At 36.8% G+C, this 23,026-nt stretch overlaps 1 protein-coding gene across 1 annotated transcript in view; it reads right to left on the reverse strand.

Moving 5' to 3' along the window:
• PDCD10 (programmed cell death 10) overlaps window positions 1-23,026 on the reverse strand; it is a 46,778-nt gene that overhangs the window by 9,769 nt on the left and 13,983 nt on the right. Inside the window, exons 2-5 of the mRNA XM_058730424.1 lie at window positions 17,137-17,344; window positions 7,937-7,990; window positions 2,146-2,263; window positions 1,374-1,500 (exon numbers count right to left, since the gene is read on the reverse strand). Of these exons, the coding sequence (XP_058586407.1) occupies window positions 1,374-1,500; window positions 2,146-2,263; window positions 7,937-7,990; window positions 17,137-17,232 (395 nt within the window). The 5' untranslated portion in view covers window positions 17,233-17,344. The remainder of the gene's footprint in view (window positions 1-1,373; window positions 1,501-2,145; window positions 2,264-7,936; window positions 7,991-17,136; window positions 17,345-23,026) is intronic.

Below are 23,026 nucleotides of genomic sequence, written 5' to 3' on the forward strand. Positions count from 1 at the left end.
ATGCACCCCCATGTTTAGAGCAGCACTATCAACAATAGCCAAAGTATGGAAAGAGCCCAAATGTCCATCGATGGATGAATGGATGAAGAAGATGTGGGGTGTGTGTGTGTGTGTGTGTGTGTGTGTGTGTGTGTGTATATATATATATATATATATATATATATATATATATAATGGAGTATTACTCGGCAATCAAAAAGAATGAAATCTTGCCATTTGCAACTACGTGGATGGAACTGGAGGGTATTATGCTAAGTGAAATTGGTCAGTCAGATAAAGACAAAAATCATATGACTTCACTCATATGAGGACTTTAAGAGATAAAACAGATGAACATAAGGGAAGGGAAGCAAAAAGAATATAAAAACAGGGAGGGGGACAAAACATAAGAGACTCTTAAATATGGAGAACAAACAGAGTTACTGGAGGGGTTGTAGGAGGGGGGATGGGCTAAGTGGGTAAGGGGCATTAAGGAATCCACTACTGAAATCCCTGTTGCACTACATGCTAACTTGGGTGTAAATTAAAAAAAATAAAATAAAAAATTAAATAAAGATAGGATGTATGATGATGCAGCCTCTTCCAGAAAAACAAAAAAAACCAAAAAACAAAAACCTGAAAATCTTTCCTTGTCAGCATTTTCTACTTGTGGTTTCACTAAAAGGTTGCACTAATAATGCCATTCTAGTTATTCCCAATTTTCTTCATTTTATATCCAGTCAGGCTGAAGAAAATTATGAGACTCTTTACTCATCGGAAATCATGTTTGGAGTTTCCCCCCTCATTCTCCCACCCTTTCACCCCTGAGGAGAGTGCTCCTGGTTTGAGAACCGCTACTCAAGGATGATCCTTCTTGCTGCTGCTCACCAGTCAGCCTCCTGGCCCCATGCATATTCTCAGTCTAATTTAACCTGTATCCCAAAGGTAAGGATTTGGAGGTTTACGATTTGGCCAATATTAAAAAATGCTATTCAAGCCTAAGAGTACATTACTTATCTTAATGACTTATGCCATTTCTGAAACAAAAATAATACTGGTATCCTCTGTTACCGATACTATAATTTATCCAACTTCTCTATTCACTTTAATCTGACATTTACATTTTTCAATTATTTTTTATAGTTCAAACTGCATTCCAGTTTATGTACATTTCATTCACTTTTTATATTAACATTCTAAAAAACATTACATTCTAATGCCAAATACCACAGCTTAAAAGTTAATCAAAAATACAGCATTTAAAAATTTCAAGTTTGATTTCAAATTAGCATTTCAATTTAATATTAATGTCATACCAAAATAAAACACCTAGTATTAGTGGTTCTTTTGAAGTATTTTCAAGAAAAGAAGAACCAAAGCCAAAAGTTGCTTACTTGATTGTCTGCAGAAACCTCACTCGGTCATTGATCTCATCTGGGATCTTACTGAGAATTTGTTTAAGTGCTCGTGCCTTTTCGTTTAGGTCCTGGAATTCTGGCTCTGGTCGTTCAATCATATACTCTGACAAAATACATAATAAAAAGCATCATGCAATTCCCTGCCAAATTCAAGTACAAGAATTCCCAGTATTGGTTAAAGAGGTGTGGCAGAGTGGGGAGAGAAAGGCCAGATGATTAGGAAAGACAAGGTTGCAAAAGCAAAATTCATTAAAATTCAACTTAGTTCGGAAATAGTATTAGGGCTTTCACTCTACAAGTGAAGTATCAGAAGATGAAAGACCAAACATTTTCCATTTTGGGATAAATGGAAATCCCATGAATATTAAATAACTAAACAAACGTCTCAGTCAAGTTTATCAGGCCTCTGAAGCTATACTTGACACAGAAACCTTAAACCTTATGACATTCATAACAAATATAATGGCAACAGATATCTGTCAATGGGGTAGATGAGTTTAATAAAAACCTTTGTATTTAATATATCAAAACCCAAACAACCTGCTAATATCTTCAGCACATTCTTGAAATCTCACTTAAAACACAAACATAATTTACATTGATTTTTTTCCCCACTATCATCACAGTAATAATAACAGTAAGAAAGGGAAGGAGAAGGGAAGGGGCGGGAGGCCCTTTTGCCAAATAAAGACTTGGAGGAAATGCTTTTCAACAACTGTAAGAAAAGTAAACAAGACTCTCTGACTACCTTCTACATCATCAGCTGCCATTCGAAGAAGGGACTCTGTGAAGTTAACTTCTACACTTTTTTTCTCTAAAATTTTCATAATGATGTCTTGCGTGAGTCCTGGATTTTCTTTTTCAGCCTATAAAGAAGAGAAAGCTAGTTTTAAAATACAGAAGCTCAATCAGCATTTTAAAGCCAAAACTTAATCGTTTAGAACCTGCTGAGAATTTCTTTCAGTGATCAACTTATGAGGGCAGAAACCTTTGTAAAGTAGGTGTCCTGATGGCATTCACTTATGTTTCCTCAGAGCTTATGCACGAGGCTTCTGGTTACAGCCAGGGTCTCTTTTGCCATTTGAACGTAAAGTACTTAACACTTCCTACTTCTCCTCTATGCTCACTTGCAATCAAACTAGTAACAAAAATAGAAATAAAGGTTATATATATTTTGATAATCCATCAATTACTCTTTTCAGTAGCTTAAATATACTAAGGATATTTAGATTTTTTTCTCATTAGCTAATATTCCAACTTGAGAATCAAGTAATACTTATGTTACCAGTACTTTGCAGATCCTTGGCATTTAAATGAACAGTAAGTCAAGAAAAACAAAAATGAAACAAAAAAGCAGGGTTCCCTTTGCAGGTTTTATTTAAGCTATATAATCCCTTAACTACTTCCCCACATAATGATTTCCATTTCCTATTTTATTTTTGTAGCAAGAATATTTGTAGCAAGGATAATTTACAGAACATCATTTCATCCTTTGCTATCTCCTGAGCTTGTCTCACTAATGAGTCTGTATTGGTTCTATGTTACTTACATTCACCAGGGCACTAAAATCTTCTAGCCATTTCAGGACTGAACATAGGAGTTCTGAGCTTATCAAAGTTAACTTTCTGATTTGGGTCTTTCCCAGTGATTTTGTCCCATTTTACTATTTTTAAAAATTTTGTAATGACATTCTAAGTTTGTTTTAAGATGCCTGTCAATGTGAATCATTGTGCTGATGATTTCTTATCATTTTTGCCCAATATTAAACGGCAAATAGAAACACCATTTATGATCATAATCGGACAGCGATCTATTTACTTCCTTATGTGTCAAGCACATTTAACCTCTGCCTTTACAATTCCTTTCTGGTATCACTGCAGATCTAGCTTTCTTCTGTTCCTATGCTCTTTCCATTATAACATCTTGTTTTTCAAGTACGAAACACTGAAAGGTTTTCGGATGGAATGGGAAAAGAAAATATGCACATTTATCTCAATCCTGGGACCATTTTAACTGCCGTCGTATGCTACTTAAGGAAGTCATTTTCATAGATGATTAATAACAATAAAGTGTATCCTATGAATTCATTCCCTTTTATAACCTGTTTTGCTTTTTCCTTCCATGAGTATATGTAAGATAGAATCTATTTTTAAAATACAAGACTACCTTTCGAAGAAAAATTGTATAAATATGGGTTAAGATGGTATCAACATTAATTTAGTGAATTGTCACGAAATTATATACACTATGTAAATAAGCCAGTATTTGATAACAGTGGTTTATCTTCCTTCTCTGAGTAGCATCAAATTGCCTATATAATGCATTGTTTTAGGAGGCAGGAGCGCATTCCCCACCTGCTCACAAAAAGTTTCAGCAGGAAGACAATCTCTCTGATTAAGTTATAATACGGTGCCAAAAGAACTAAATGCTGACAGTCTGAGAATAAAGTTTCCAACATCAAGTTGGTCTGGAAACTGCCCAAACTGGAGCATTACAGAAATCTTGCAGAAGTATTGAGCCTTCTCAGTTCACAAGTGTTCTTAGTGCTAAGAAATATACCTTAATAGTGCTATGTATTAAGTAGTTAGGTTCAAACAACTTAATAAGTACTTGCGTTCTTCTAACAATGTGGTCGTCTTTAAGAAATACATAAATTGAAAGAAGAATATTTTCTTTAATTCTTAAATAACCAAGATTACTTGCTACTGAGATATATGCACCTGTTGGGCACTGCACAATTCTCAAATGTTGGAATCAGATTGGACCCTGCCCTCACTTCCTGTTGTATATTGATTTTCTTGTGGTACCTGCTTTTTCTCACAGCAATGGCCAAAATTCCAACCTCATAAAGATATACAATCATTGAAAGGAATAGGGCTTAATCTAGTATGTTGGAATTGCAAACTATTTCAAGCTAGCATAGTTCACAGGGTCTAACAGATGTTTAGCATCACTATGTTCCTTTAGATGTTTAACATAACTCATGGCACCCATCTGAGTTTGCTGTGGGGACGCAGGGTGCCTAGGCACATAGCTGAGGAATTATAGTCTTAGTATCTTCTGGCTGAAATCCTAATTAAGCTACTTACTTTTAATTTTAAATGCCTTAAATCTACCCAATTCTTCTGACTGACAAAATAAACAGATCTATGCTTAAACTGGTGACTTTATCTATCTATATCTTCAGGTCTGCCCCAGAATACAACCTTGAATTCTATGGTTGTCCAATTTTTATAAAGAACCCAACTATGACAGGAAACTATCCTCAAAGGCAGTAACATCCCCTCTTGTGATTCAGTGATTCTCAACAGCAAAACCTATCAGAACTTTCCAAGAGGAAAAAGAACCAAGGAGAACAGGTATCTTCAAAGATAGTATTTATTAGTATTTCATCTTGGGAGAAACTATTTTAATCCTTTTTCTTGTGATAATAATAAAAATAAATATTAAACCTTGATAGATGACACTGTGTTGTGGTCAAAGAACTGGAAACACAGGCATATATATTATGGATATTAATAGGGATATATGGGTGAGTGAGGCTTTTAAAATCTTTTTCAGGGGCGCCTGGGTGGCTCAGTCGGTTAAGCATCCGGCTCTTGATTTGGGCTCAACTCTTGCAGTTTGTAAGTCTGAGCTCTGCATAGGGCTCTGCACTGTCAGTGTGGAGCTTGCTCGGGATTCTCTCTCTCTCTCTGCCTCTCTCCCTCTCTCAAAATTAATAAACTTAAAAAAAATTGTCAAATAAGTTCTAGTTTTAAAAACACAAAATCTTCATCTTTTTAAGGCATGCCCTTTCAATTCCATTTGAAGTTTAACACATTAAATTTGCTCAGTCGATTAAGCATCTGATTTTGACTCAGGTCATGATCTCAAAGTTCTTGAGTTCAAGCCCCTCCTCGGGCTCTGTGCTGACAGCTCAGAGCCTGGAGCCTGCTTCGGATTCTTTGTCTCCCTCTCTCTGCTCCTTCCCCTGCCCCTCCCCACTCACAATGACGGTCTTTCTCTCTCAAAAATGAATAAACATTTAAAACATTAACAAATTAAATATGATAATAATGATAAAATCAAGGCAAACTAATTTGTTTTCCTCTCAAAATAACTTCCACTTTCCCCAGTTAAGAGTCAGTGCCAAGGCTAATAAAATTTATCCGTATGGTAAACCAGATCTATCATAACCACATACTTTAAACAGTTTAAATTGTACTTTAGTGTTAAAACATCAGATTATATATAAGTATATTAAAAGAAGAAGCTTAACAAAATTATTTTGTCTCTTTTAGAAATAACATTGAGGATATCATCTACTACTTCAGACAGAGTCCTCTTTATGATGAGCAGGAGAAATTTCTCTCTGTTCTTGCTATCAGAAAAGCTGAAAAATGGACTTTTGCCTTATCAATACTATATTGTTGTTTTTTTTATTTTTATTTTTTACATTTATTTATTTTTGAGAGATAGAGTGAGACAAAGTGAGAGTGGGGGAGGGGCAGAGAGAGAGGAAGACACAGGATCAGAAGCAGGCTCCAGGCTCTGAGCTGTCAGCACAAGAGCCTGATGCGAGGCTCGAACCCACCGACTGTGAGATCATGACCTGAGCCGAAGTCGGACGCTCCACCGACTGAGCCACCCAGGCGTCCCTCAATACTATATTGTGAAATAAGTTGCCTTTCCTTCCCTTCTTTGGCCACACTGAAAATAGGTTGAAAGTCAGCTTAAAACAGTTTCCATCATGCCTCCCTAATGACTAAATATGCCATTCCAAAACCACACCAAACTCAAAGAAAAAAAGAAACACAACAATGATGGTGTTACTTGATTCATTTTCTTCATTAACCCAATGATTTGTCAGAACATATTTTAATTAAGCTACTATGTATACATATACAGGCAGTGCTTTTTAGAGTATTAATCACATCAAAATAGCTCTAATCTAATACATACAATGTAAATTCTTATGGTGAAGGAGGAGAGATGTCTAGTGACATAGTCTATGCTACCAGTTAAGAGTGGTATCGATAGGGGCGCCTGGGTGGCTCAGTCGGTTGGGCGGCCTACTTCAGCTCAGGTCATGATCTCGCGGTCCGTGAGCTGGAGCCCCGCGTCGGGCTCTGTGCTGACAGCTCAGAGCCTGGAGCCTGCTTCGGATTCTGTGTCTCCCTCTCTCTGACCCTCCCCCGTTCATGCTCTGTCTCTCTCTGTCTCAAAAAAATAAATAAACGTTAAAAAAAAAATTAAAAAAAAAAAAGAGTGGTATCGATAAACTAATCTTTGCCATAAAAAGAAATCAAGCTGGATGGCATTATGGTTTTATTCCAATAAAACTTAACTATACATTTTTTCCTAGATTTAAACATTAAAATACTTTACCTGAAATAAAAATTTTCTTAGCTACAGACAGAAACAAATACACACAAAGTAAATAAAAATTAAAGATTTGGGCACCCTGATATATACCGGGAAAGGAAGGGGGATGAATAAAGTTTTATATGAAAGACTGCACCCAATATGTAGAATAGGGATGTCCAACAGAAATATAACTCAAGCAACAAATGTCATTCATTGTAATTTTAAATTTCCTAGTGGCCACATTAGAAAAGTAAAAAGAAACACATGAAATCATTTTAGGAGTACAACCAAAATATTACGATTTCAGTATGTAATTACTATAAAATACTTATTGCTGAGTTATTTTACATTCTTTTTCTTGTACTAAGTCTTCAAAATCTGGTGTATATTTTATACTTGGAGTACAACTCAATTTGAACCAACCATATTTTAAGTATTCAACAGCAACACGTGGCTAGTAATTATTAAATAGTACGTGGCTAGTAATTATTAAATGTCTCCAAATCTGGAGACAATGAAAAAGTTGACTCTAAGTGACTCGACCATATAAGGAAAAGGTATCCTTAATCTGACCTACACACAGTTCTTATTTTCCCATCAAAAATATTGTTTTATACTTAGGTTCTGTAAGTAAGCAATATGAAAAACATATTTTCAAATTATAATTTTACAAAAAGCTTTTTTTTTTTTTTTGATATTTTTGAGAGAGAGAGAGAGAGAGAGAACATGACCGAGCAGGGGAGGAGCAGAGAGTGAGGGAGACCGAGGAACCGAAGCAGGCTCCAGGTTCCAAGTTGTCAGTGCACAGCCCGATGCAGGGCTTGAACCTGCGAACTGTGAGATCATGACCTGAGCCAAAGTCTGTCACCCAACTAACTGAGTCACCAAAAGGTTTTTATCAAGTCAAATAACAGGAAAAGAAATTGAAAATATACTCTAAAGCTAAAGAGAAGAGACTCCAAAGAAATTAGTTTCAAAAGCATAAAAGTGATAAAAAGATGAATGCTAAGGAAACAGCATTTCTGTCAATTCACTTTTTGGAAGTGTTTTAAGCTTTAAAGAGTACACTAAAACAGACCTGAGATAGCCGAGAGGTTTTCACTAGAAGGAAATAAAGTGGCAATTATCACATGATATTCAGGTTTATACGTAACATACATTTTAATCATAATAAATTATGTGCACCTCACCTTAATGAAAGCTGCTCTCAGTGTCTGAGCTGCAGACAGGTTTACTCGTTCTAGCTGTAATAAAAATTTTAAATCACTGTTAATATCAATTTTCTTAGAAAAAGCACATTTCTGATATTCCACTCTATAGTAATCACACTGATACATCCATCATTTGATTAACAAAAACACTTGCTAATTATTCTAAATCACCATAATTCTTCAAATACACAGGCTATCTAAAATTTTCATTAGAGACCATGAGAAATTAAGGAATATATAGTTTTTCATTGAGAAGAGAAGAGAAGAGAAGACAAGAGAAGAAAAACACACTCGGGGCACCTGAGTGGCTCAGTTGGTTGAACTTCTGACTCTTGATTTTGAGTCAGGGAATGAACTCAGGGTTGTGAGATCAAGTCCAGCATAGGGCTCCCTGCTGGCCATGGAGCCTGCTTAGGATTCTTTCTCCCTCTCCCTGCTCTCTCTCAAAATAACAAAAACAAAGACAAGCTCTACTTTAAAAGATTTAAAATAAGCATAGAATGCAAAATAATATTGTCTCTACAGAAAGAATAAACATATTTACTTAAATTATTGAAAATGGGATTCAAGATCAATTCTCAATAGTCTATTGCAAGTACATGGTAAGTTGGGTGTGCACTGAATATAAAATGATCAATACCAAGAAAACATTTATTTAAGATTCTTTGTATTTTACTCCTTTTTAATTATTTTACAATTCCTCAGCCAGGAATTAAGCTGACGTTAATATATTTTATTAATTAGAAAATAGCACTGATAAAAGGTTTGATACTAAATAAAGACTGTGGATCATCTGTCTTCTATGTTACCGGGATTAAAAAAAAAGGTTACCTAAAATACTGTCTCAAAAGTTGAATTCCAAAGCTTTTAATTTTAGTATCAAAATGTGAGGTTTACAATTATGAAAAATAAGTGTCCTTATTATGTACTTTATAGAATTCATTTTTCAGTGAGCCAAAAATAAATAAATAAAATTTCATTAAAAAAAACGCCATTTGCTGGGGCGCCTGGGTGGCTCAGTCGGTTAAGCATCTGGCTTTGGCTCAGGTCATGATCTTGCAGTCTGTCAGTTCAAGCCCCGCATCAAGCTCTGTGCTGACAGCTCAGAGCCTGGAGCCTGCTTCGGATTCTGTGTCTCCCTCTCTCTCTGCCCCTTCCATGCTCATGCTCTCTCAATAATAAATAAATGTTAAAAAAAAAAAAAAAAAAGCCATTTGTTGAAGAGTTAACTGCTAGGCTTAAAATAAGTACCTTCGGTTAAATTCATATTCCTTTGGTCTCTAATGATTGGGCCAATTAACTCAGTAAAACTCAATGTGTATATATATGTGTATATGTGTGTGTGTGTATATTTTTAAGCTTTATATTTAAAAAAAATTATTAACGTCCATATCTGAGAGAGAGTACAAGTGGGGGAGGGGCAGAGAGAGGGGGACAGAGGAACTAAAGCAGCTTTGCCCCCACAGCAAGCAGCCCAATATGCAGCTCGAACTCACGAACTAAGACCATGACTTGAGCTGAAGTTGGACACTCAACTGACCGAGCCACCTAAGTACCCTAAAGTATATATTTTTTTACTGGGGACAATATTAAATGTTCAAAAACAATGTAACTTTTATAGATTTTTATGCAAGTGGAATATTTTTACAAGAACCTTATGAACAGAGCATATTTTGAAGTAAATATTCCTTTCAATCCTTGGAGGCAATAAAATGTAACTTTGCCTTTATAAACAATATAAACATACATACATGTATTTAAGGAATGGCCTACACTTTATTTTCTAAACAAGACAGAAATGCCAAGAACCTTATCTCCCTACAAGTTATGCACCTGAAACATAAGGCAAAAACAACAAAATCTGCCAAGATAAATACTTTATCTCCAAAAATAAATAACAGACCATTTAATTCAGTATTTAGCTTGGCTTCTACAAATCCTGTAAAACTAACATCACCGGGAAGATACAAGGGAACCACATAGGCAAATACAACAAAGAAGCAACTATGTAAGTTTATAAAATTAAAGAAAGTATGCTTCCAAAAATGCAAACTTCTTCCATGGAATTCATTTAATTATAATGAATACTACTTAAGATTAAAATAACAATACAGCTCTTCTCATCTCAAGTTCTTGTGCAAGGGAGGGAGAGGCAGGCAGACAGGATGAATATTTTCCACTCTGATAGGAACCATTTCCTTATTTGGGTTTACACCACACTCTGACCTCTTTCAGCAAGTCAAAGGTCTGAGTCAGATGTGTACCTTCAAGTGTCAGCATTATTATCTCTTTCTGTACTGGTTGTTATGTGAAAGGGTCAAGGCAAGTAAAAGAGGCCCAGAAAATTCTGTGAAGAAGTAATAAAAGTACCAAGACAGACATCAGCATCTCTGGATTTCTAGATTAAGTTTACATAAGTTATCTTAGAAAAGAAAAGGAAAAGTCAGGTATATACTAAATCAAATCTGTGAGCTGTGAAGCACCTCACCAGAACTCTGCTGGGAGTCATTTTGGGATACATTATATACCCACACAACTTGTAATAAACCCACTAGGCTTTATTACTCATACGATATCCACATTGCCCAGGGAATACCAGGCATGCAGGCACATATATATTTTTTGAATTGAACTTAATCTCTCATCCATAAATTTATCTAAATTGTTTTTGAATCTATTTATAATTTCAGCCTGTAATACTCAGGCAGCAAGATATGTTTTTATCTTCCCGAATAAAAAGTGCTTCCTCTTTAGATCTTTTACTTGTGATAGATGATTTGATTATAAAATCATGTTCATCCTACCTTTCATGACAATGTAAGGTTCTGTTGTATCCTAATGACAATTATCATTTACTTAGCACCTGTAATGAACTTTGTTATATACAGTTTTATAGAGTATCTCATCCTCACAATCTGTAACTAGCGATCATCATCTCTATTTTAAAAGGCAGAAATTCAGTTTGCATAAATTTACCCAATGTTCAGTAGCTATAAGTACAGAGGCAGAATTCATAACAGTTCTGTCTGGTTCCAAAACCTATGCACAAGCCACTAATGCTACCCAGCCTCCCTGAATTCACCCTTTGCAGACTGGCAGTCCCCCTATCATTGAACCTCTTCAACTACTTAAGAACTAACAAATTCCTGAGTTTCTACCATGTGTAAGGAGGTCAGTGTAACAGATACAAAGAAATAGATTATAGTCCTGGAACCCCAGAAGATCAATTTAAGTAAGCCACTACACGGACACTGATGGGATCACTATCAGTTGAAGTAGGAAAAAAAGTCTTTGTGAAAGAGAGATCTGAATGGTCCTAAAGAGGGTATCCTCTTAAAATCTTCTTCCTTGGCTATTCTCCCACTTATGTATTTCTTCAGGTTGGCAACACATGGGGGTGTAAACACTGTATGTAAGTTCAGAACAGAAAAGAATTTCCATTTTGTTTCCAATGCTTTCATTAATTAGCCCAGTTGCTTTTTCTAGCTTTTGAGATAACAGTTGTTGGCTAGGGTATCTTTAGTGAGCCAACATCCATCATTTCTTAGCTGTAATTGATAGTGCACACACCACATTTTGAATTCTAAGGAGGAGGAAAATATGATTACACCTTGATTAATGGATATCTATCTGGACAAGGAGGGACTTTCCTTGGGGCTCAGCCATCTAGGATTTCCATGTCACCAGTAAAAGGGTAAAGGAAAAAAAAAATGAGCATGAGAGAAAGGGGCACATAATATCTCATTTCACCAAAAACATAAGGACAAGTGCCTCAAGTCCTACCCAGAGGGTTATGATAGGCTGGGTGAAGCAAGGCTCACCTCACATCCTGCCTACTCTCAGTTTTGTGAGCTCCTCCTGGAACTTATTTTTGATAGCTTCTGAGAGCACTTACTACTAACTGCAAACTTTGCTTTAGAATGTTCATGAAAATATTTCAAAAGGTTACACATAATTTTGATTCCACAGAGAGCTCATTTATTACATTGGTCCCTCCAAAAGTTATTAGTTCTTTCCTATACTTCCTTTTCTACTTATCAAGCCAGTCTCTTACACCCATAATTAAAAAAAAAAGAAAAAATCCATTTAACCCTTTGGTTGCTCAAGTTTTACAGGTCTTGCATAAGACTTTCTTTTTTTAAATTCTGCTTCCTCAAAATCAAGCATGATTTCCCCCATGCTGACATCTTTCTCCCTTCCCCACAAAGACTACTGCTCCTATTCTTTAAGGAACCAAACAGGGCCAGGACACCAGTATAAAAGGTACATTTCTCATGACTCAAATGAGAATGAGGTGAACCAGGTCAAAAAAAGAAAACAAACAAACAAACAAACAAACAAAAAACCAAACCCTACGACAAAAGTAGATAGAATCAAGAGGCCACCTACTAACTTCTGTGCTGCCACACAGAAGACAAATGCAGTCATGTGTTTTATACATAATAAATGCAGTTAACCGTTTCTAAATTGATCCATTCCTGGGGTTGCCAAGTTGTCCAGCAAAAAAAGTAAGCAGAGCCACCTAACTTTTACAAAAATGTCTCCTTAAGAATGGTCTACAGAAAATTACATGAAAGATTCCTGAATAACAGCTAATACTTCACTACATGCTTGGTACTATTCTTAGCACTACAATGTTTGAAGTCATTTACTTCACAGAGTTATGAAAAATAAACACGTTACTGGTTATCATTATCTTATAAATAATAAAAGAAGATAAGATTATACAGCCTAAGTAAGAGGCAGAACGGTAATTCTTATGCAAGATATCAAGTATGGTCACCTCTGGATGGTGGGATTTCAGGTAAAACCCAGGTCTTCACTGTCGAGATGTTTACCATGCTCAACTTTTGGAGTTTGATTTTTTTCTTCCAATTAAAAAAATTATACTTCACCTTAAAACAATTCCTCTACAAAGTCATATGAAGGGGTGCCTAGGTGGCTCAATCGGTTAAGCAACCAACTTAACGCTCAGGTCATGATCTCACGATTCGTGAGTTCGAGCCCCGCATCGGGCTCTGTGCTGACAGCTCGGAGCCTGGAGCCTGCTTCAGATTCTGTGTCTCCCTCTCTCTCTGTCCCTCCCCTGCTAGCACTTTGACTCTCTTTCTGTCTCTCTATCTCTCAAAAATAAATAAACATTAAAAAAATTAAAAAAAATAAAATAATAAAATAAAAAGTCAAAGGAAAAAATGATACATGGTGTATCTTTTCCTGGAATGAAGAACTGAACTATACCTCTCTCCTCCTCCATACACAAAAATCAGTAGATAGTGATACAGTACCTGAGAATCTGATCTAAGACTTGTCATGAGGCTTCTATAAACTCATTATTTCATAATGCAACCAGGAGACCGATTACACAGTACATTTACAACACATGCAATATACTTGGGACTCTGAACTCTGCAGCAGCTGATTAAATAAGAAGCCTACTCCTTTCTCAGCAGTCTTGGCATAGCTTCATTAAGTTTAGCAAGCATCAAACTCCCAGAATACCATAAATAACTTTGCTTTGTGAGCTGGAGTAACAGTATTACAATTTCCCAGGTGTAAGGATGTCCTACTATCTAAAACTCTGTTCTACAAGATGACTTCCAGATTACCACTGTCACTACTACGGATGTAATGTCAAGGTGAGAATGCATCAGCTTTTAAACTTACAATACACTGTGGACAAAATTAGGTGCAGCTTTTAGCTTCAGAGGAAAACATTCATCCCTACTCTGATACTATTTTCTATAAGATTAATTCGACAACCATTTTATCTTTAAATCCTCATAGCACAGAAAAACAGAGCCAAACTAGATTCTAATTTTCCCATTAGTAGACTTGCGGAAAAATCTATGTTTGAACTATAGTTAAATATTAATGTTTAACTGATTAGGTATCTTTTTTAGGATGTTACGTTAATATACTGGAATGTCAGAGAACAATGCTAGTATTGTATTCTTTCCAACCAAACACTGCACATTTAAAGGCACAATTATTTTATGCCATTCCTAAATCAAGCCCCAGATTTCATTCATATCTCTATCAGAGAGGAGACCTACTACCACTATTTCTAAAAGACTTTATTTCTGAATACTTGTTTTTTTTTTTTTTTTTTTAATTTTTTAATGTTTATTTTTGAGAGAGACAGAGATGGAGTGTGAGCAGGGGAGGGGCAGAGAGAAAGGGAGACAGAATCCGGAACAGGCTCCAGGCTCCGAGCTGTCAGCACAGAGCCCGACGCGGGGATCGAACTCACAAACCGTAAGATCATGACCCGAGATGCAGTCGGACGCTCAACCGACTGAGCCACCCAGGCACCCCTCTGAATACTTGTGTTTAAATAACATGACAAATAATTTTTATACAAAGCTTGATACCATGGTGTTAGATCATAAATTCGAGAACTAGACCCTGACAATTTGATATAGTATCTCTCAGTCGGCTACCTCTTGCCATTTCATTTTCATATTCAGTTCTAACAACTAATTCTTGAACCAACTATGAATCATTTGGCAACATGTTCTAATTCTGGGCCCATTAACCCACATATTTTTTCAGATATCATCTGGCAAGAATCATTGCCTTTATTTCTGGAAAAGATTTACCAGTCCATTCATAGCCATTTCTTTTTCTTTCAAATTAATTTTACTTACACATGAATAAATTAGAAAAGATGGATCAGTATCAATCCCAATAGTGCATTTTACCAGAATCTCATATCCTATGTAACTATTTTCCAAAGTGAAGATTCAAATAAAATCCATTTTCCATATGTAGGAAAAGATCACTCTAATTGTTAGAAAAAAAAAAAGCTTCTCTAATTCCTCTTCACTAACTAGAGAGTCAAACAGAAGGTCTACAATACACATTGCCCTTCCTTCAAGTAAAGACTCAAAATACTGGATGAATATAGAAATGCCCCAAAACAACTTGGGCCAAAGCCTACAGGGGTAGCTATATAGACCAGGAAAGAGAGAGCACCTCTGGGTAGAACTGCCATACTGCTTCTCGAAGTACCTGAGAAATTAAACACTAATCATCAACAAAGGTTACTCAACAGCTCTCAGTGACTATCTTCTTACCTCCTACATGGTACAAGGATAATTAAATGATGTATTTGCTTAAACATCTGTGCTCCCCACAATTCCTGAGGACAGGTATATTGCCTTTTTCTTCTCTACATCTCTAGGCCCTAGCAGGCTACTCAGCAAATAAATGGTTGACATTTAGTAAATATATACTAAACAGAACTGAAGCATTTGCTTCTAACAATAACTGTAGTCTTGTAATAAATGGTAGGTATTAGAACAAAATGGTGGACTTACTGGAGTGTTGGCTATACTTGCAGAGATGGGTATAACCAGACCTAAAAGAGTAGCTCCATTGCTACCATGGTACCAGTGTAATAGGGACACGTTTTTCAAAAGATGCCTCCTATTGCTTCCTCTTTAGTAACAAAACTTCTAAATTTCCCAACATCCTTTGCAGGTAGGTGTGTTCATAAGACTAAGTCCTTGCCAATGAGATGTAAATGGAAGTCTTGTACAGGAATTCCAAAAAGGTTACTTTAAGGAAGCTGAATCAGCTAGAAAAAACACCTCACCCCCTGCTCCATTTTTTTTGTACCTTCCAGACAACTTAGAACACGATGAATGGAGAATCAGCAGCCCAAGCACTATGATACTGAGTCATAATTATACTAGCACTGGACCACTTACTGCCACAGTTTTTTCTGCAAGAGAAATAACTTGTATCCAAGCCACTGTTTTTGAGTTTTCTTTTATCCTCACTGAACATAACACTATTTGACAAATAGCATTTGGAATTCCAAAGTGTATGTCTGAAATGGCAACTATGTCTGTGGTTTCCAAGTTGAAGAGGATGAATCGTTCTCTATTGTCCCTAAGACTTAAGACCATAAGTGCATCAAATACATGATCAATAAAACTAATAATATGGGAGAAATGGCTTTGAAACCCAGAATCTTACTCTAATATAAATACTTTACAAAAAGGAGTAAAAAGCCCATGGAAATGGTGAGGGTTTCCAGGTTACAGTAGCAACAATAAGGTTAATGCTGTTGACAGCTTTATAATTAATTAAGTGCAAAAAACCCCACAACAACCCAAAACAAACAACAACAACAAAAAAACGCCTTAATTAAATGGACAGAAAGGCTGAAGCCACTAAATTTAGAGTCCTAGCTCTTAGTCCTAAGTAATTTCAGGAACGCAATTTTATGTAATAGGAACTTGGCTCACGATTAAAAGGAAGGGTGATTAAATTATCTGTAAGGAACTTCCAGCTCTGTAATTCTCTACAAATCTTAGCATATTAATATTAAATTAAAAGAAAAAGTGCAAATGTACTATTATTAACTCCTAGAAAATTCCTCAAATAAAAAAGCAACTACATCTGCTCTAGATACTAAAGCAATGGTATCTTCTCTTTATCAGTAGAAATGTTTTAACACTACTAACTAGAATTCATCAGGATATTTTTGTGCCTGTTCTTCTGCTACCTAAAATGTGCTTATCCCCGACTCTTCAACTGTCTACCCCTTTTATTTATCTCTTTTCTGTCATAGTGTATAGGTCTCATCTTCATTGAGGCTGGTCCTGACCCCTAAAGCAGGTCCCACCTGCTAGGTAACAACAGGGTTTTTTTGTTGTTTTTTTGTTTTTGTAAACCTTCATAGCACTTACCACAACTTCCCATTTATATAATTACTTGCATTGTTTTGTTCACTATTTGTCTTTCCCTCTATAGTGAAACTTCCAGATGGGAAGCAATACGTCTAGGTTTTTTCTTCCCCCACTTTTTTTTTTTTTTAATTTCTTTTTAACGTTTATTTCTGAGAGAGACAGAGCATGAGCAAGGGAGGGGCAGAGAGAGAGGGAGACACAGAATCTGAAGCAGGCTCCAGGCTCCGAGCTGTCAGCACAGAGCCCTATGCGGGGCCCGAACTCACAGATCGTGAGATCATGACCTGAGCCAAAGTCGGATGCTTAACCAACTGAGCTATCCAGGTGCCCCATTCCCTCTATTTTATGTCCAGTCCTGGTACAATGTCTAACACATAGATGAAACTAATTTATGCACTTGTTACATGAAGGAATAAATGAATAAATGAAGCAGGCATCAAGAATTGCAGAGACCATATGAGGAAATGTTGACCGACTCACCTCATTAAACACAGGATACATGACTGCATAGAGGGGCATAGAAACCATGGAAGTGGTCTCAGCTTCATTCTTCATCTCTTCCATTGTCATCCTCATTCAAAAGCCAACTACAGTAGAAAAGGCAGTGCTAAAATGCAGAGGAATCTTCATTCACTGCAGTATTTCTTCTCTTTTTTGTGATAAAATAGGGCACAAAACATATACTGACCTGTTTGAAAGGGAAGAATGAACACAGGTTTACTATACAAACACCAGTAACTTTCTTTCCCAGTCCCTATCTTATGAACAACTGATTTGTTAATATATCTTACTTATGAAGGTATCCCAGATCTGTGAGACATCTCTTCCTCCTCAGACTCAAGAATTTGCCCTTTCTTACAACAAATTTCCCTTATTAGGTACTAATTCATAAAGCTGTGATTCAGGAACCCACTCATCTTCAACTGAGACAGTGCTTTCTGAAGCACCATGGAATAATCATGCATCTAATTCCACTACATACAATCAAAAAAGTTAACACAAGGAAGTTCCAACAAAAATACATAATTATAACATTTATATGTAATATAAAGCTGTAACTATAGAGAACCACATTAACGAACTAAGAATAAGGAATGAAGGTGTTTAGATTAAAATTTTTTTTTGCTAGTAGTTCATTGATTTTGTCACCTAAACACAGTCAAGCACCAGAGATTTAAGACAAATCTTAAAACTGGGAAAATTCTATCAAATGTGGTCTATTTGGGGGGGAAAATGTTTAATTTTGCTAGTGGTACTTTTCATATCTTGGTCCCCAAATCTGGCACAAAAACTTAAGTACAGAGATCCACAGACCCTGATAACTTGGAATTAAAAATACTGAGGAGCACCTGGGTGGCTCAGGTGGTTAAGCATCTGAATTCAGCTCAGGTCCTGATCTCACAGCTTATGAGTTTGAGCCCAGAGACAGGCCTTGTGCTGACAGCTCAGAGCCTGGAGCTTGCTTCAGATTCTCTGTCTCCCTCTCTCTCTGCCCCTCCCCTGCTCACACTCTGTCCCTGTCTCTCAAAAATGGATAAACATTCAAAAAATAAAAAATAAATAAAATACTGAGAATTTGGGGTGCCTGGGTAGCTCAGTTGGTTGGGCATCCAACTCTTGGTTTCGGTCATGATCCCATGGTTTCATGAGTGCAAGCCCTGCATTGAGCTCCATGCTGACAGTGCGGAGCCTGCTTGGGATTCTCTGTCTCTCTCAAAATAAATAAAAACTTTAAGAATTTAACAATCTAAGAGGGAAATTTTGCCTTGAAGAGCTGAGGAAATATATTGGTTTTTAAGAGAAAGCAACTGTATTTATTTTCTTTGCTAGGCTAAAAAATGAGCCTAAGTGTAAAGTGAAAGAATAGTATTAGTGACATATTTTAAACAATATATATTAATATATATTTAAAAGCCATCAGTTTTGAATAATTTCTACCATTTACAAAGCATTTTCAGATTATAAAACATTTTTCACATGCTTTTAGTCTTCACAATGTAACTAACTTACCTTACAGCAACTGCCATTCTAATTTTACAGATGGAAAAGCAGGTTCTGAGATGGTAAATGACTTGACCAAGAACACACATGCAGGGGCACAAGACTTAATCATAATACTTTCAATCCAGATCTGATAATTTCACATAAAAGAACTAAGTTTGAGCAGGAAACAAAGAACCTCAGCTCATCTACCCAGGAAAATGCCCAGAAGTTATTCATTCACTGAAAAATGTATATTTAGCACCTACTGTGTATAAGATGCAGTAGGGAGTGATCAGGATGTGACCCTAATCATTAAAAACTCATCTGGGCCAGACTGTGGAAGACCTAAGCAGTTTGAAAAATAAAATCAAAGGCCCAGAGTATGTATAGCTTCAAAAAGCTCTAATAACTCGTCCAATTTGAGAACTGCTTACTATCTATCCTTCCATATCCTTACAAGTGAAGCAGAACGCAACCACTACTGAAACAGTTTAGTCCCATTTCTGGTAGTTCTAAACACAGGAAGTTTTTCGTTTTTGAGCTAAAAGCTGCTCCCTGACTTCACAGAACCAAATAACTAACTAAAAATAAAAAGGCTAATTCCTAAGTTTTATCTCATAGGGTAACAGAAAAACATTACCTGATGAGATCATTTATTTAAGCAGACTGCTTCGGTCATACCATTAAAGATAGAACGGAGGAACACGAACTGAAGGGAAAACTTAAAACATCTAGTATATTTATATAAAAGACCAACCAGATCTGAGCAAGTAACAAGAGGAAGTAGGTAAATATCAACTGTGGCCCTGTTGTTTCTATTTAACTACATAAATTTGGTATTCTACTTTTCCACTTTAGAAGTAAATTGTGGGGGCACCTGGGTGGCTCAGTCAGTTACGCGTCCAACTCTTGATTTTGACTCAGGTCATGATCTCACAGTTCTTGAGTTTGAACCCTGGGGTTGGGCTCTGCACTGACAGTGTGGAGCCTGCTTGGGATTCTCTCTCTTTCCGTCTCTCCCTGCCCCTCCCCCACTTTCAGGCAGGCTCTCTCAAAATAAATAACATTATAAAAATCAATTGTGAATACTATTTCATATTAAACTTGGAACAAAAAAAGAGGGGCTGAAATGCAAGGATAGTAGTCAAAATTAAAATGATGGACAGTGGATGCACTGTATAGACAGTAATTGAAGGCATCAGTATCAATGAAAAAACAAGTGAGAAATAGCAGAACAGGGCCAACACTTGAAGAGTTATCTCATTACCTATACAGTATTAGACCTCGGACTAAATACAGAGCAGTGAACAAGACAAGACAGTCTCTGACCTCATGGAGCTTATCCAGTGAAAGGAAAGCCAGAAAATAAACAATTAGTATTACAAGGGAGAAGTCAGGATACTATATTGCAATGGGAGAATTGGGAGAGAGAACCAGTATCACAGAAACAAGGTGTTTCAAAGAGAAGGTGGTCAAGTTTTAAATGTCCTGAGCATGGACAATAACTTAAAAAAAAATGATTTGATTTCTTAAAAAAATTTTAATGTTTATCTTTGAGAGAAAGCCAGAGCACAAGTGGGGAGGGGCAGAGAGAGAGGGAGACACAGAATCTGAAGCAGGCTCTAGGCTCTGAGCTGTCTCAGGACTCACAAGCCATGAGACCATGACCTGAGCCGAACTCAGTCGCTTAACTGACTGAGCCACCCAGACTCCCCAAAATCATTCGATTTCTTGATGAGCTCACGAGTAACAAAGAGTACTGTCACTTGTACTCTTTGTACAGAGAGTACAAAGGGGGGGGGGGGGGGGGGACTACCTGTAGGAGCTGACTGAGTCTAATGATCTCAGTAAAAAGGAAGTGAAAAATTAAAGTAGGCTGAATTGGATCATTTTTGTATTTTTCTCTTTTGAACATATGTGTACCCCTGCATATATAAAGGCAGATGGAAGTGATCAGTAAAAGTGGCTAGAGTCACTTTCAGGATTCCTGCTGGCATCCACCCATCTACCCCAATAAATCTGTTCAAACACTTAATTTTTTACCTTTTGTAAACAGCTGTATTGAATTTTTTTCCACTGTGTTTCATCAGTAGTATTATCCCATGTCAGGAAATTTTCACTTGAGATATTTATGATTCAAACTTAAGAAAACACATGTATGTATTTCTCACCTCTAAAACTAACTATGCGGTACGATAGCTACTATTTATCATCACAAAGAAAGTATTATAGCAATATTATGAGTTAAAGAGGCAGCTAAAGAGGAGGCACACATTCACAAACTGGGGCCACTCATGGTTTCATCAGTGTTTACATGAGATTAAAAATGAACAATTTCAGGGGCGCCTGGGTGGCGCAGTCGGTTAAGCGTCCGACTTCAGCCAGGTCACGATCTCGCGGTCCGTGAGTTCCAGCCCCGCATCAGGCTCTGGGCTGATGGCTCGGAGCCTGGAGCCTGTTTCCGATTCTGTGTCTCCCTCTCTCTCTGCCCCTCCCCCGTTCATGCTCTGTCTCTCTCTGTCCCAAATTAAATAAAAAATGTTGAAAAAAAAAATTAAAAAAAAAATCAACAATTTCAATTAGGTTTCTTAAATATTAAATTGTTCTGTCATTTTTAGTACAAGTTAAAAAATGCTGTCATTCCTTCTACAGGCTTCTTTATTTGAAAAGGTTCAATGAACAACCTGCAATTATTCCCATCAACAAAGAGCCTGTTACCCAAATAGCAAAGGTACTAAGCTGATCAAGGGCTGAGGGCTGAGACCCTGCCCCTTTGAGAAGGATGTTCCTTTCACAGTGGGTGTGGTCAGGCCCTGAGTAGTTGGGCAGCACCTTAACAGTTTCAGCTCTCTAGTGGCTACTGGTTTCTGAGGTGAGTGCGGATCATGTATGCATAGCCAACTGAAGATAAATAACTCCAAATCCCAAACCTGGAAAGGCCTTAAGAAGTCACCACATCCACCATCTAGTACAGTAGAAACCACAGTTCAGAAAAATGACTTGCCATGGTAGTAATTGCTAACTAACAATAAATAAAAATTTATTGTGGGTATGGTGGCAACATAACAACTACTTTGTTTCCCATTTCGAATGTGTTGCATTGGGGGAAAAGTTTTGATTTCAAAGTAAGCTTTGTTTCACAAGGAATTAGTCACACATACACACACACACACACACACACACACACACACAAAACAAAAAACAAAAAACAAACAAAAAAACCAAGAACCAGAACTACAAGACCAGTAACACAAAAGTATATTTTTTTAAAAAGTGTATTTATTTATTTTTAGAGAGAGGGAAGAAAGAATGCATAGGCGGGGGGCAGAGAGAGAGAGGAAGAGAGAGATCCTAAGCAGACTCCATGCTGTCAGCACCGAGCCCAACTGGGAGCCTGATAATCACGAACAGGAGATTATGACCTGAGCTGAGATCAAGAGTGGGACACTTAACTGAGCCACCCAGGAGTCCCAAAAAGGTATACTTCTAAGCAAATTCTTCTTCAAAAACACCCTCTGTGATATGGGGCTACGAATACAAATAGAACATAAGCAACCTATTCATTTATATTTTCTCATTTCCTTGAGTGATCAAAATAGCACTGCTAATCTCTAACACACAATGAATAAGTATTAAATATCTCCCTGCACTTAAGACCATTATTTGTTTAGAGTGAGGAGAAAACAAAAATAGGTTCTTGTCCATTCCACTGCAAAACGATTAGTCTTAGAGGATTTCTGCCCTGCCCTGCCCAAAGAACCAACAGGAGTCTGTTCATTTAAAGAAATACACTCAGATAGATGTCAAGGTTCAGAATCAGCAGTTCCTGAAAGAGTCTCATTTTAATCCATCTGGGCATGAGATAACTCTAGAGCTAAAGTTATTTACTCACAAATATAAGGCGTGGATAAATGGAAGTCCCTGGAACTGAAATACAAAGTTCTTAGGGAGAAAAAGAAAGCTCCTAAATAAATTCTACACTTAAAAACATTTGTGAGCAGGGGGTGACTGGGTGACTCCATCAGTTGAGCATCTGACTCTGAATTGATTTTGGTTCAGGTCATGATCCCAGGGTCGTGGGATGGATCAAGCCCCACATCCGGCTCTGTGCGAAGTGTGGAGCCTGCTTGAGATTCTCCCTCTCTCTCCCCCTCTCCCTGGCTTGCACTCCTCTAAAACAAAACAAAACAAAACAAAACAAAACAAAAAAACAAACAAACAAAAAAAACATTTGTAGGCAGGTCTATTTGCCTTGTTTTTCTCTATAGGCAATTCCAGAACTTAGTCTCCTCACCTGGTCTTAAATTCTTACAATTCCTTTCATTTCCTTTCTTAAAGAGGAAAGTTTTATTTATTTATTTTGCTTGGGTCTCCAATCTCCTCATGA

Source organism: Neofelis nebulosa, chromosome 5 (assembly GCF_028018385.1).
Source record: "Neofelis nebulosa isolate mNeoNeb1 chromosome 5, mNeoNeb1.pri, whole genome shotgun sequence".
Lineage (NCBI taxonomy): Eukaryota > Metazoa > Chordata > Mammalia > Carnivora > Felidae > Neofelis > Neofelis nebulosa.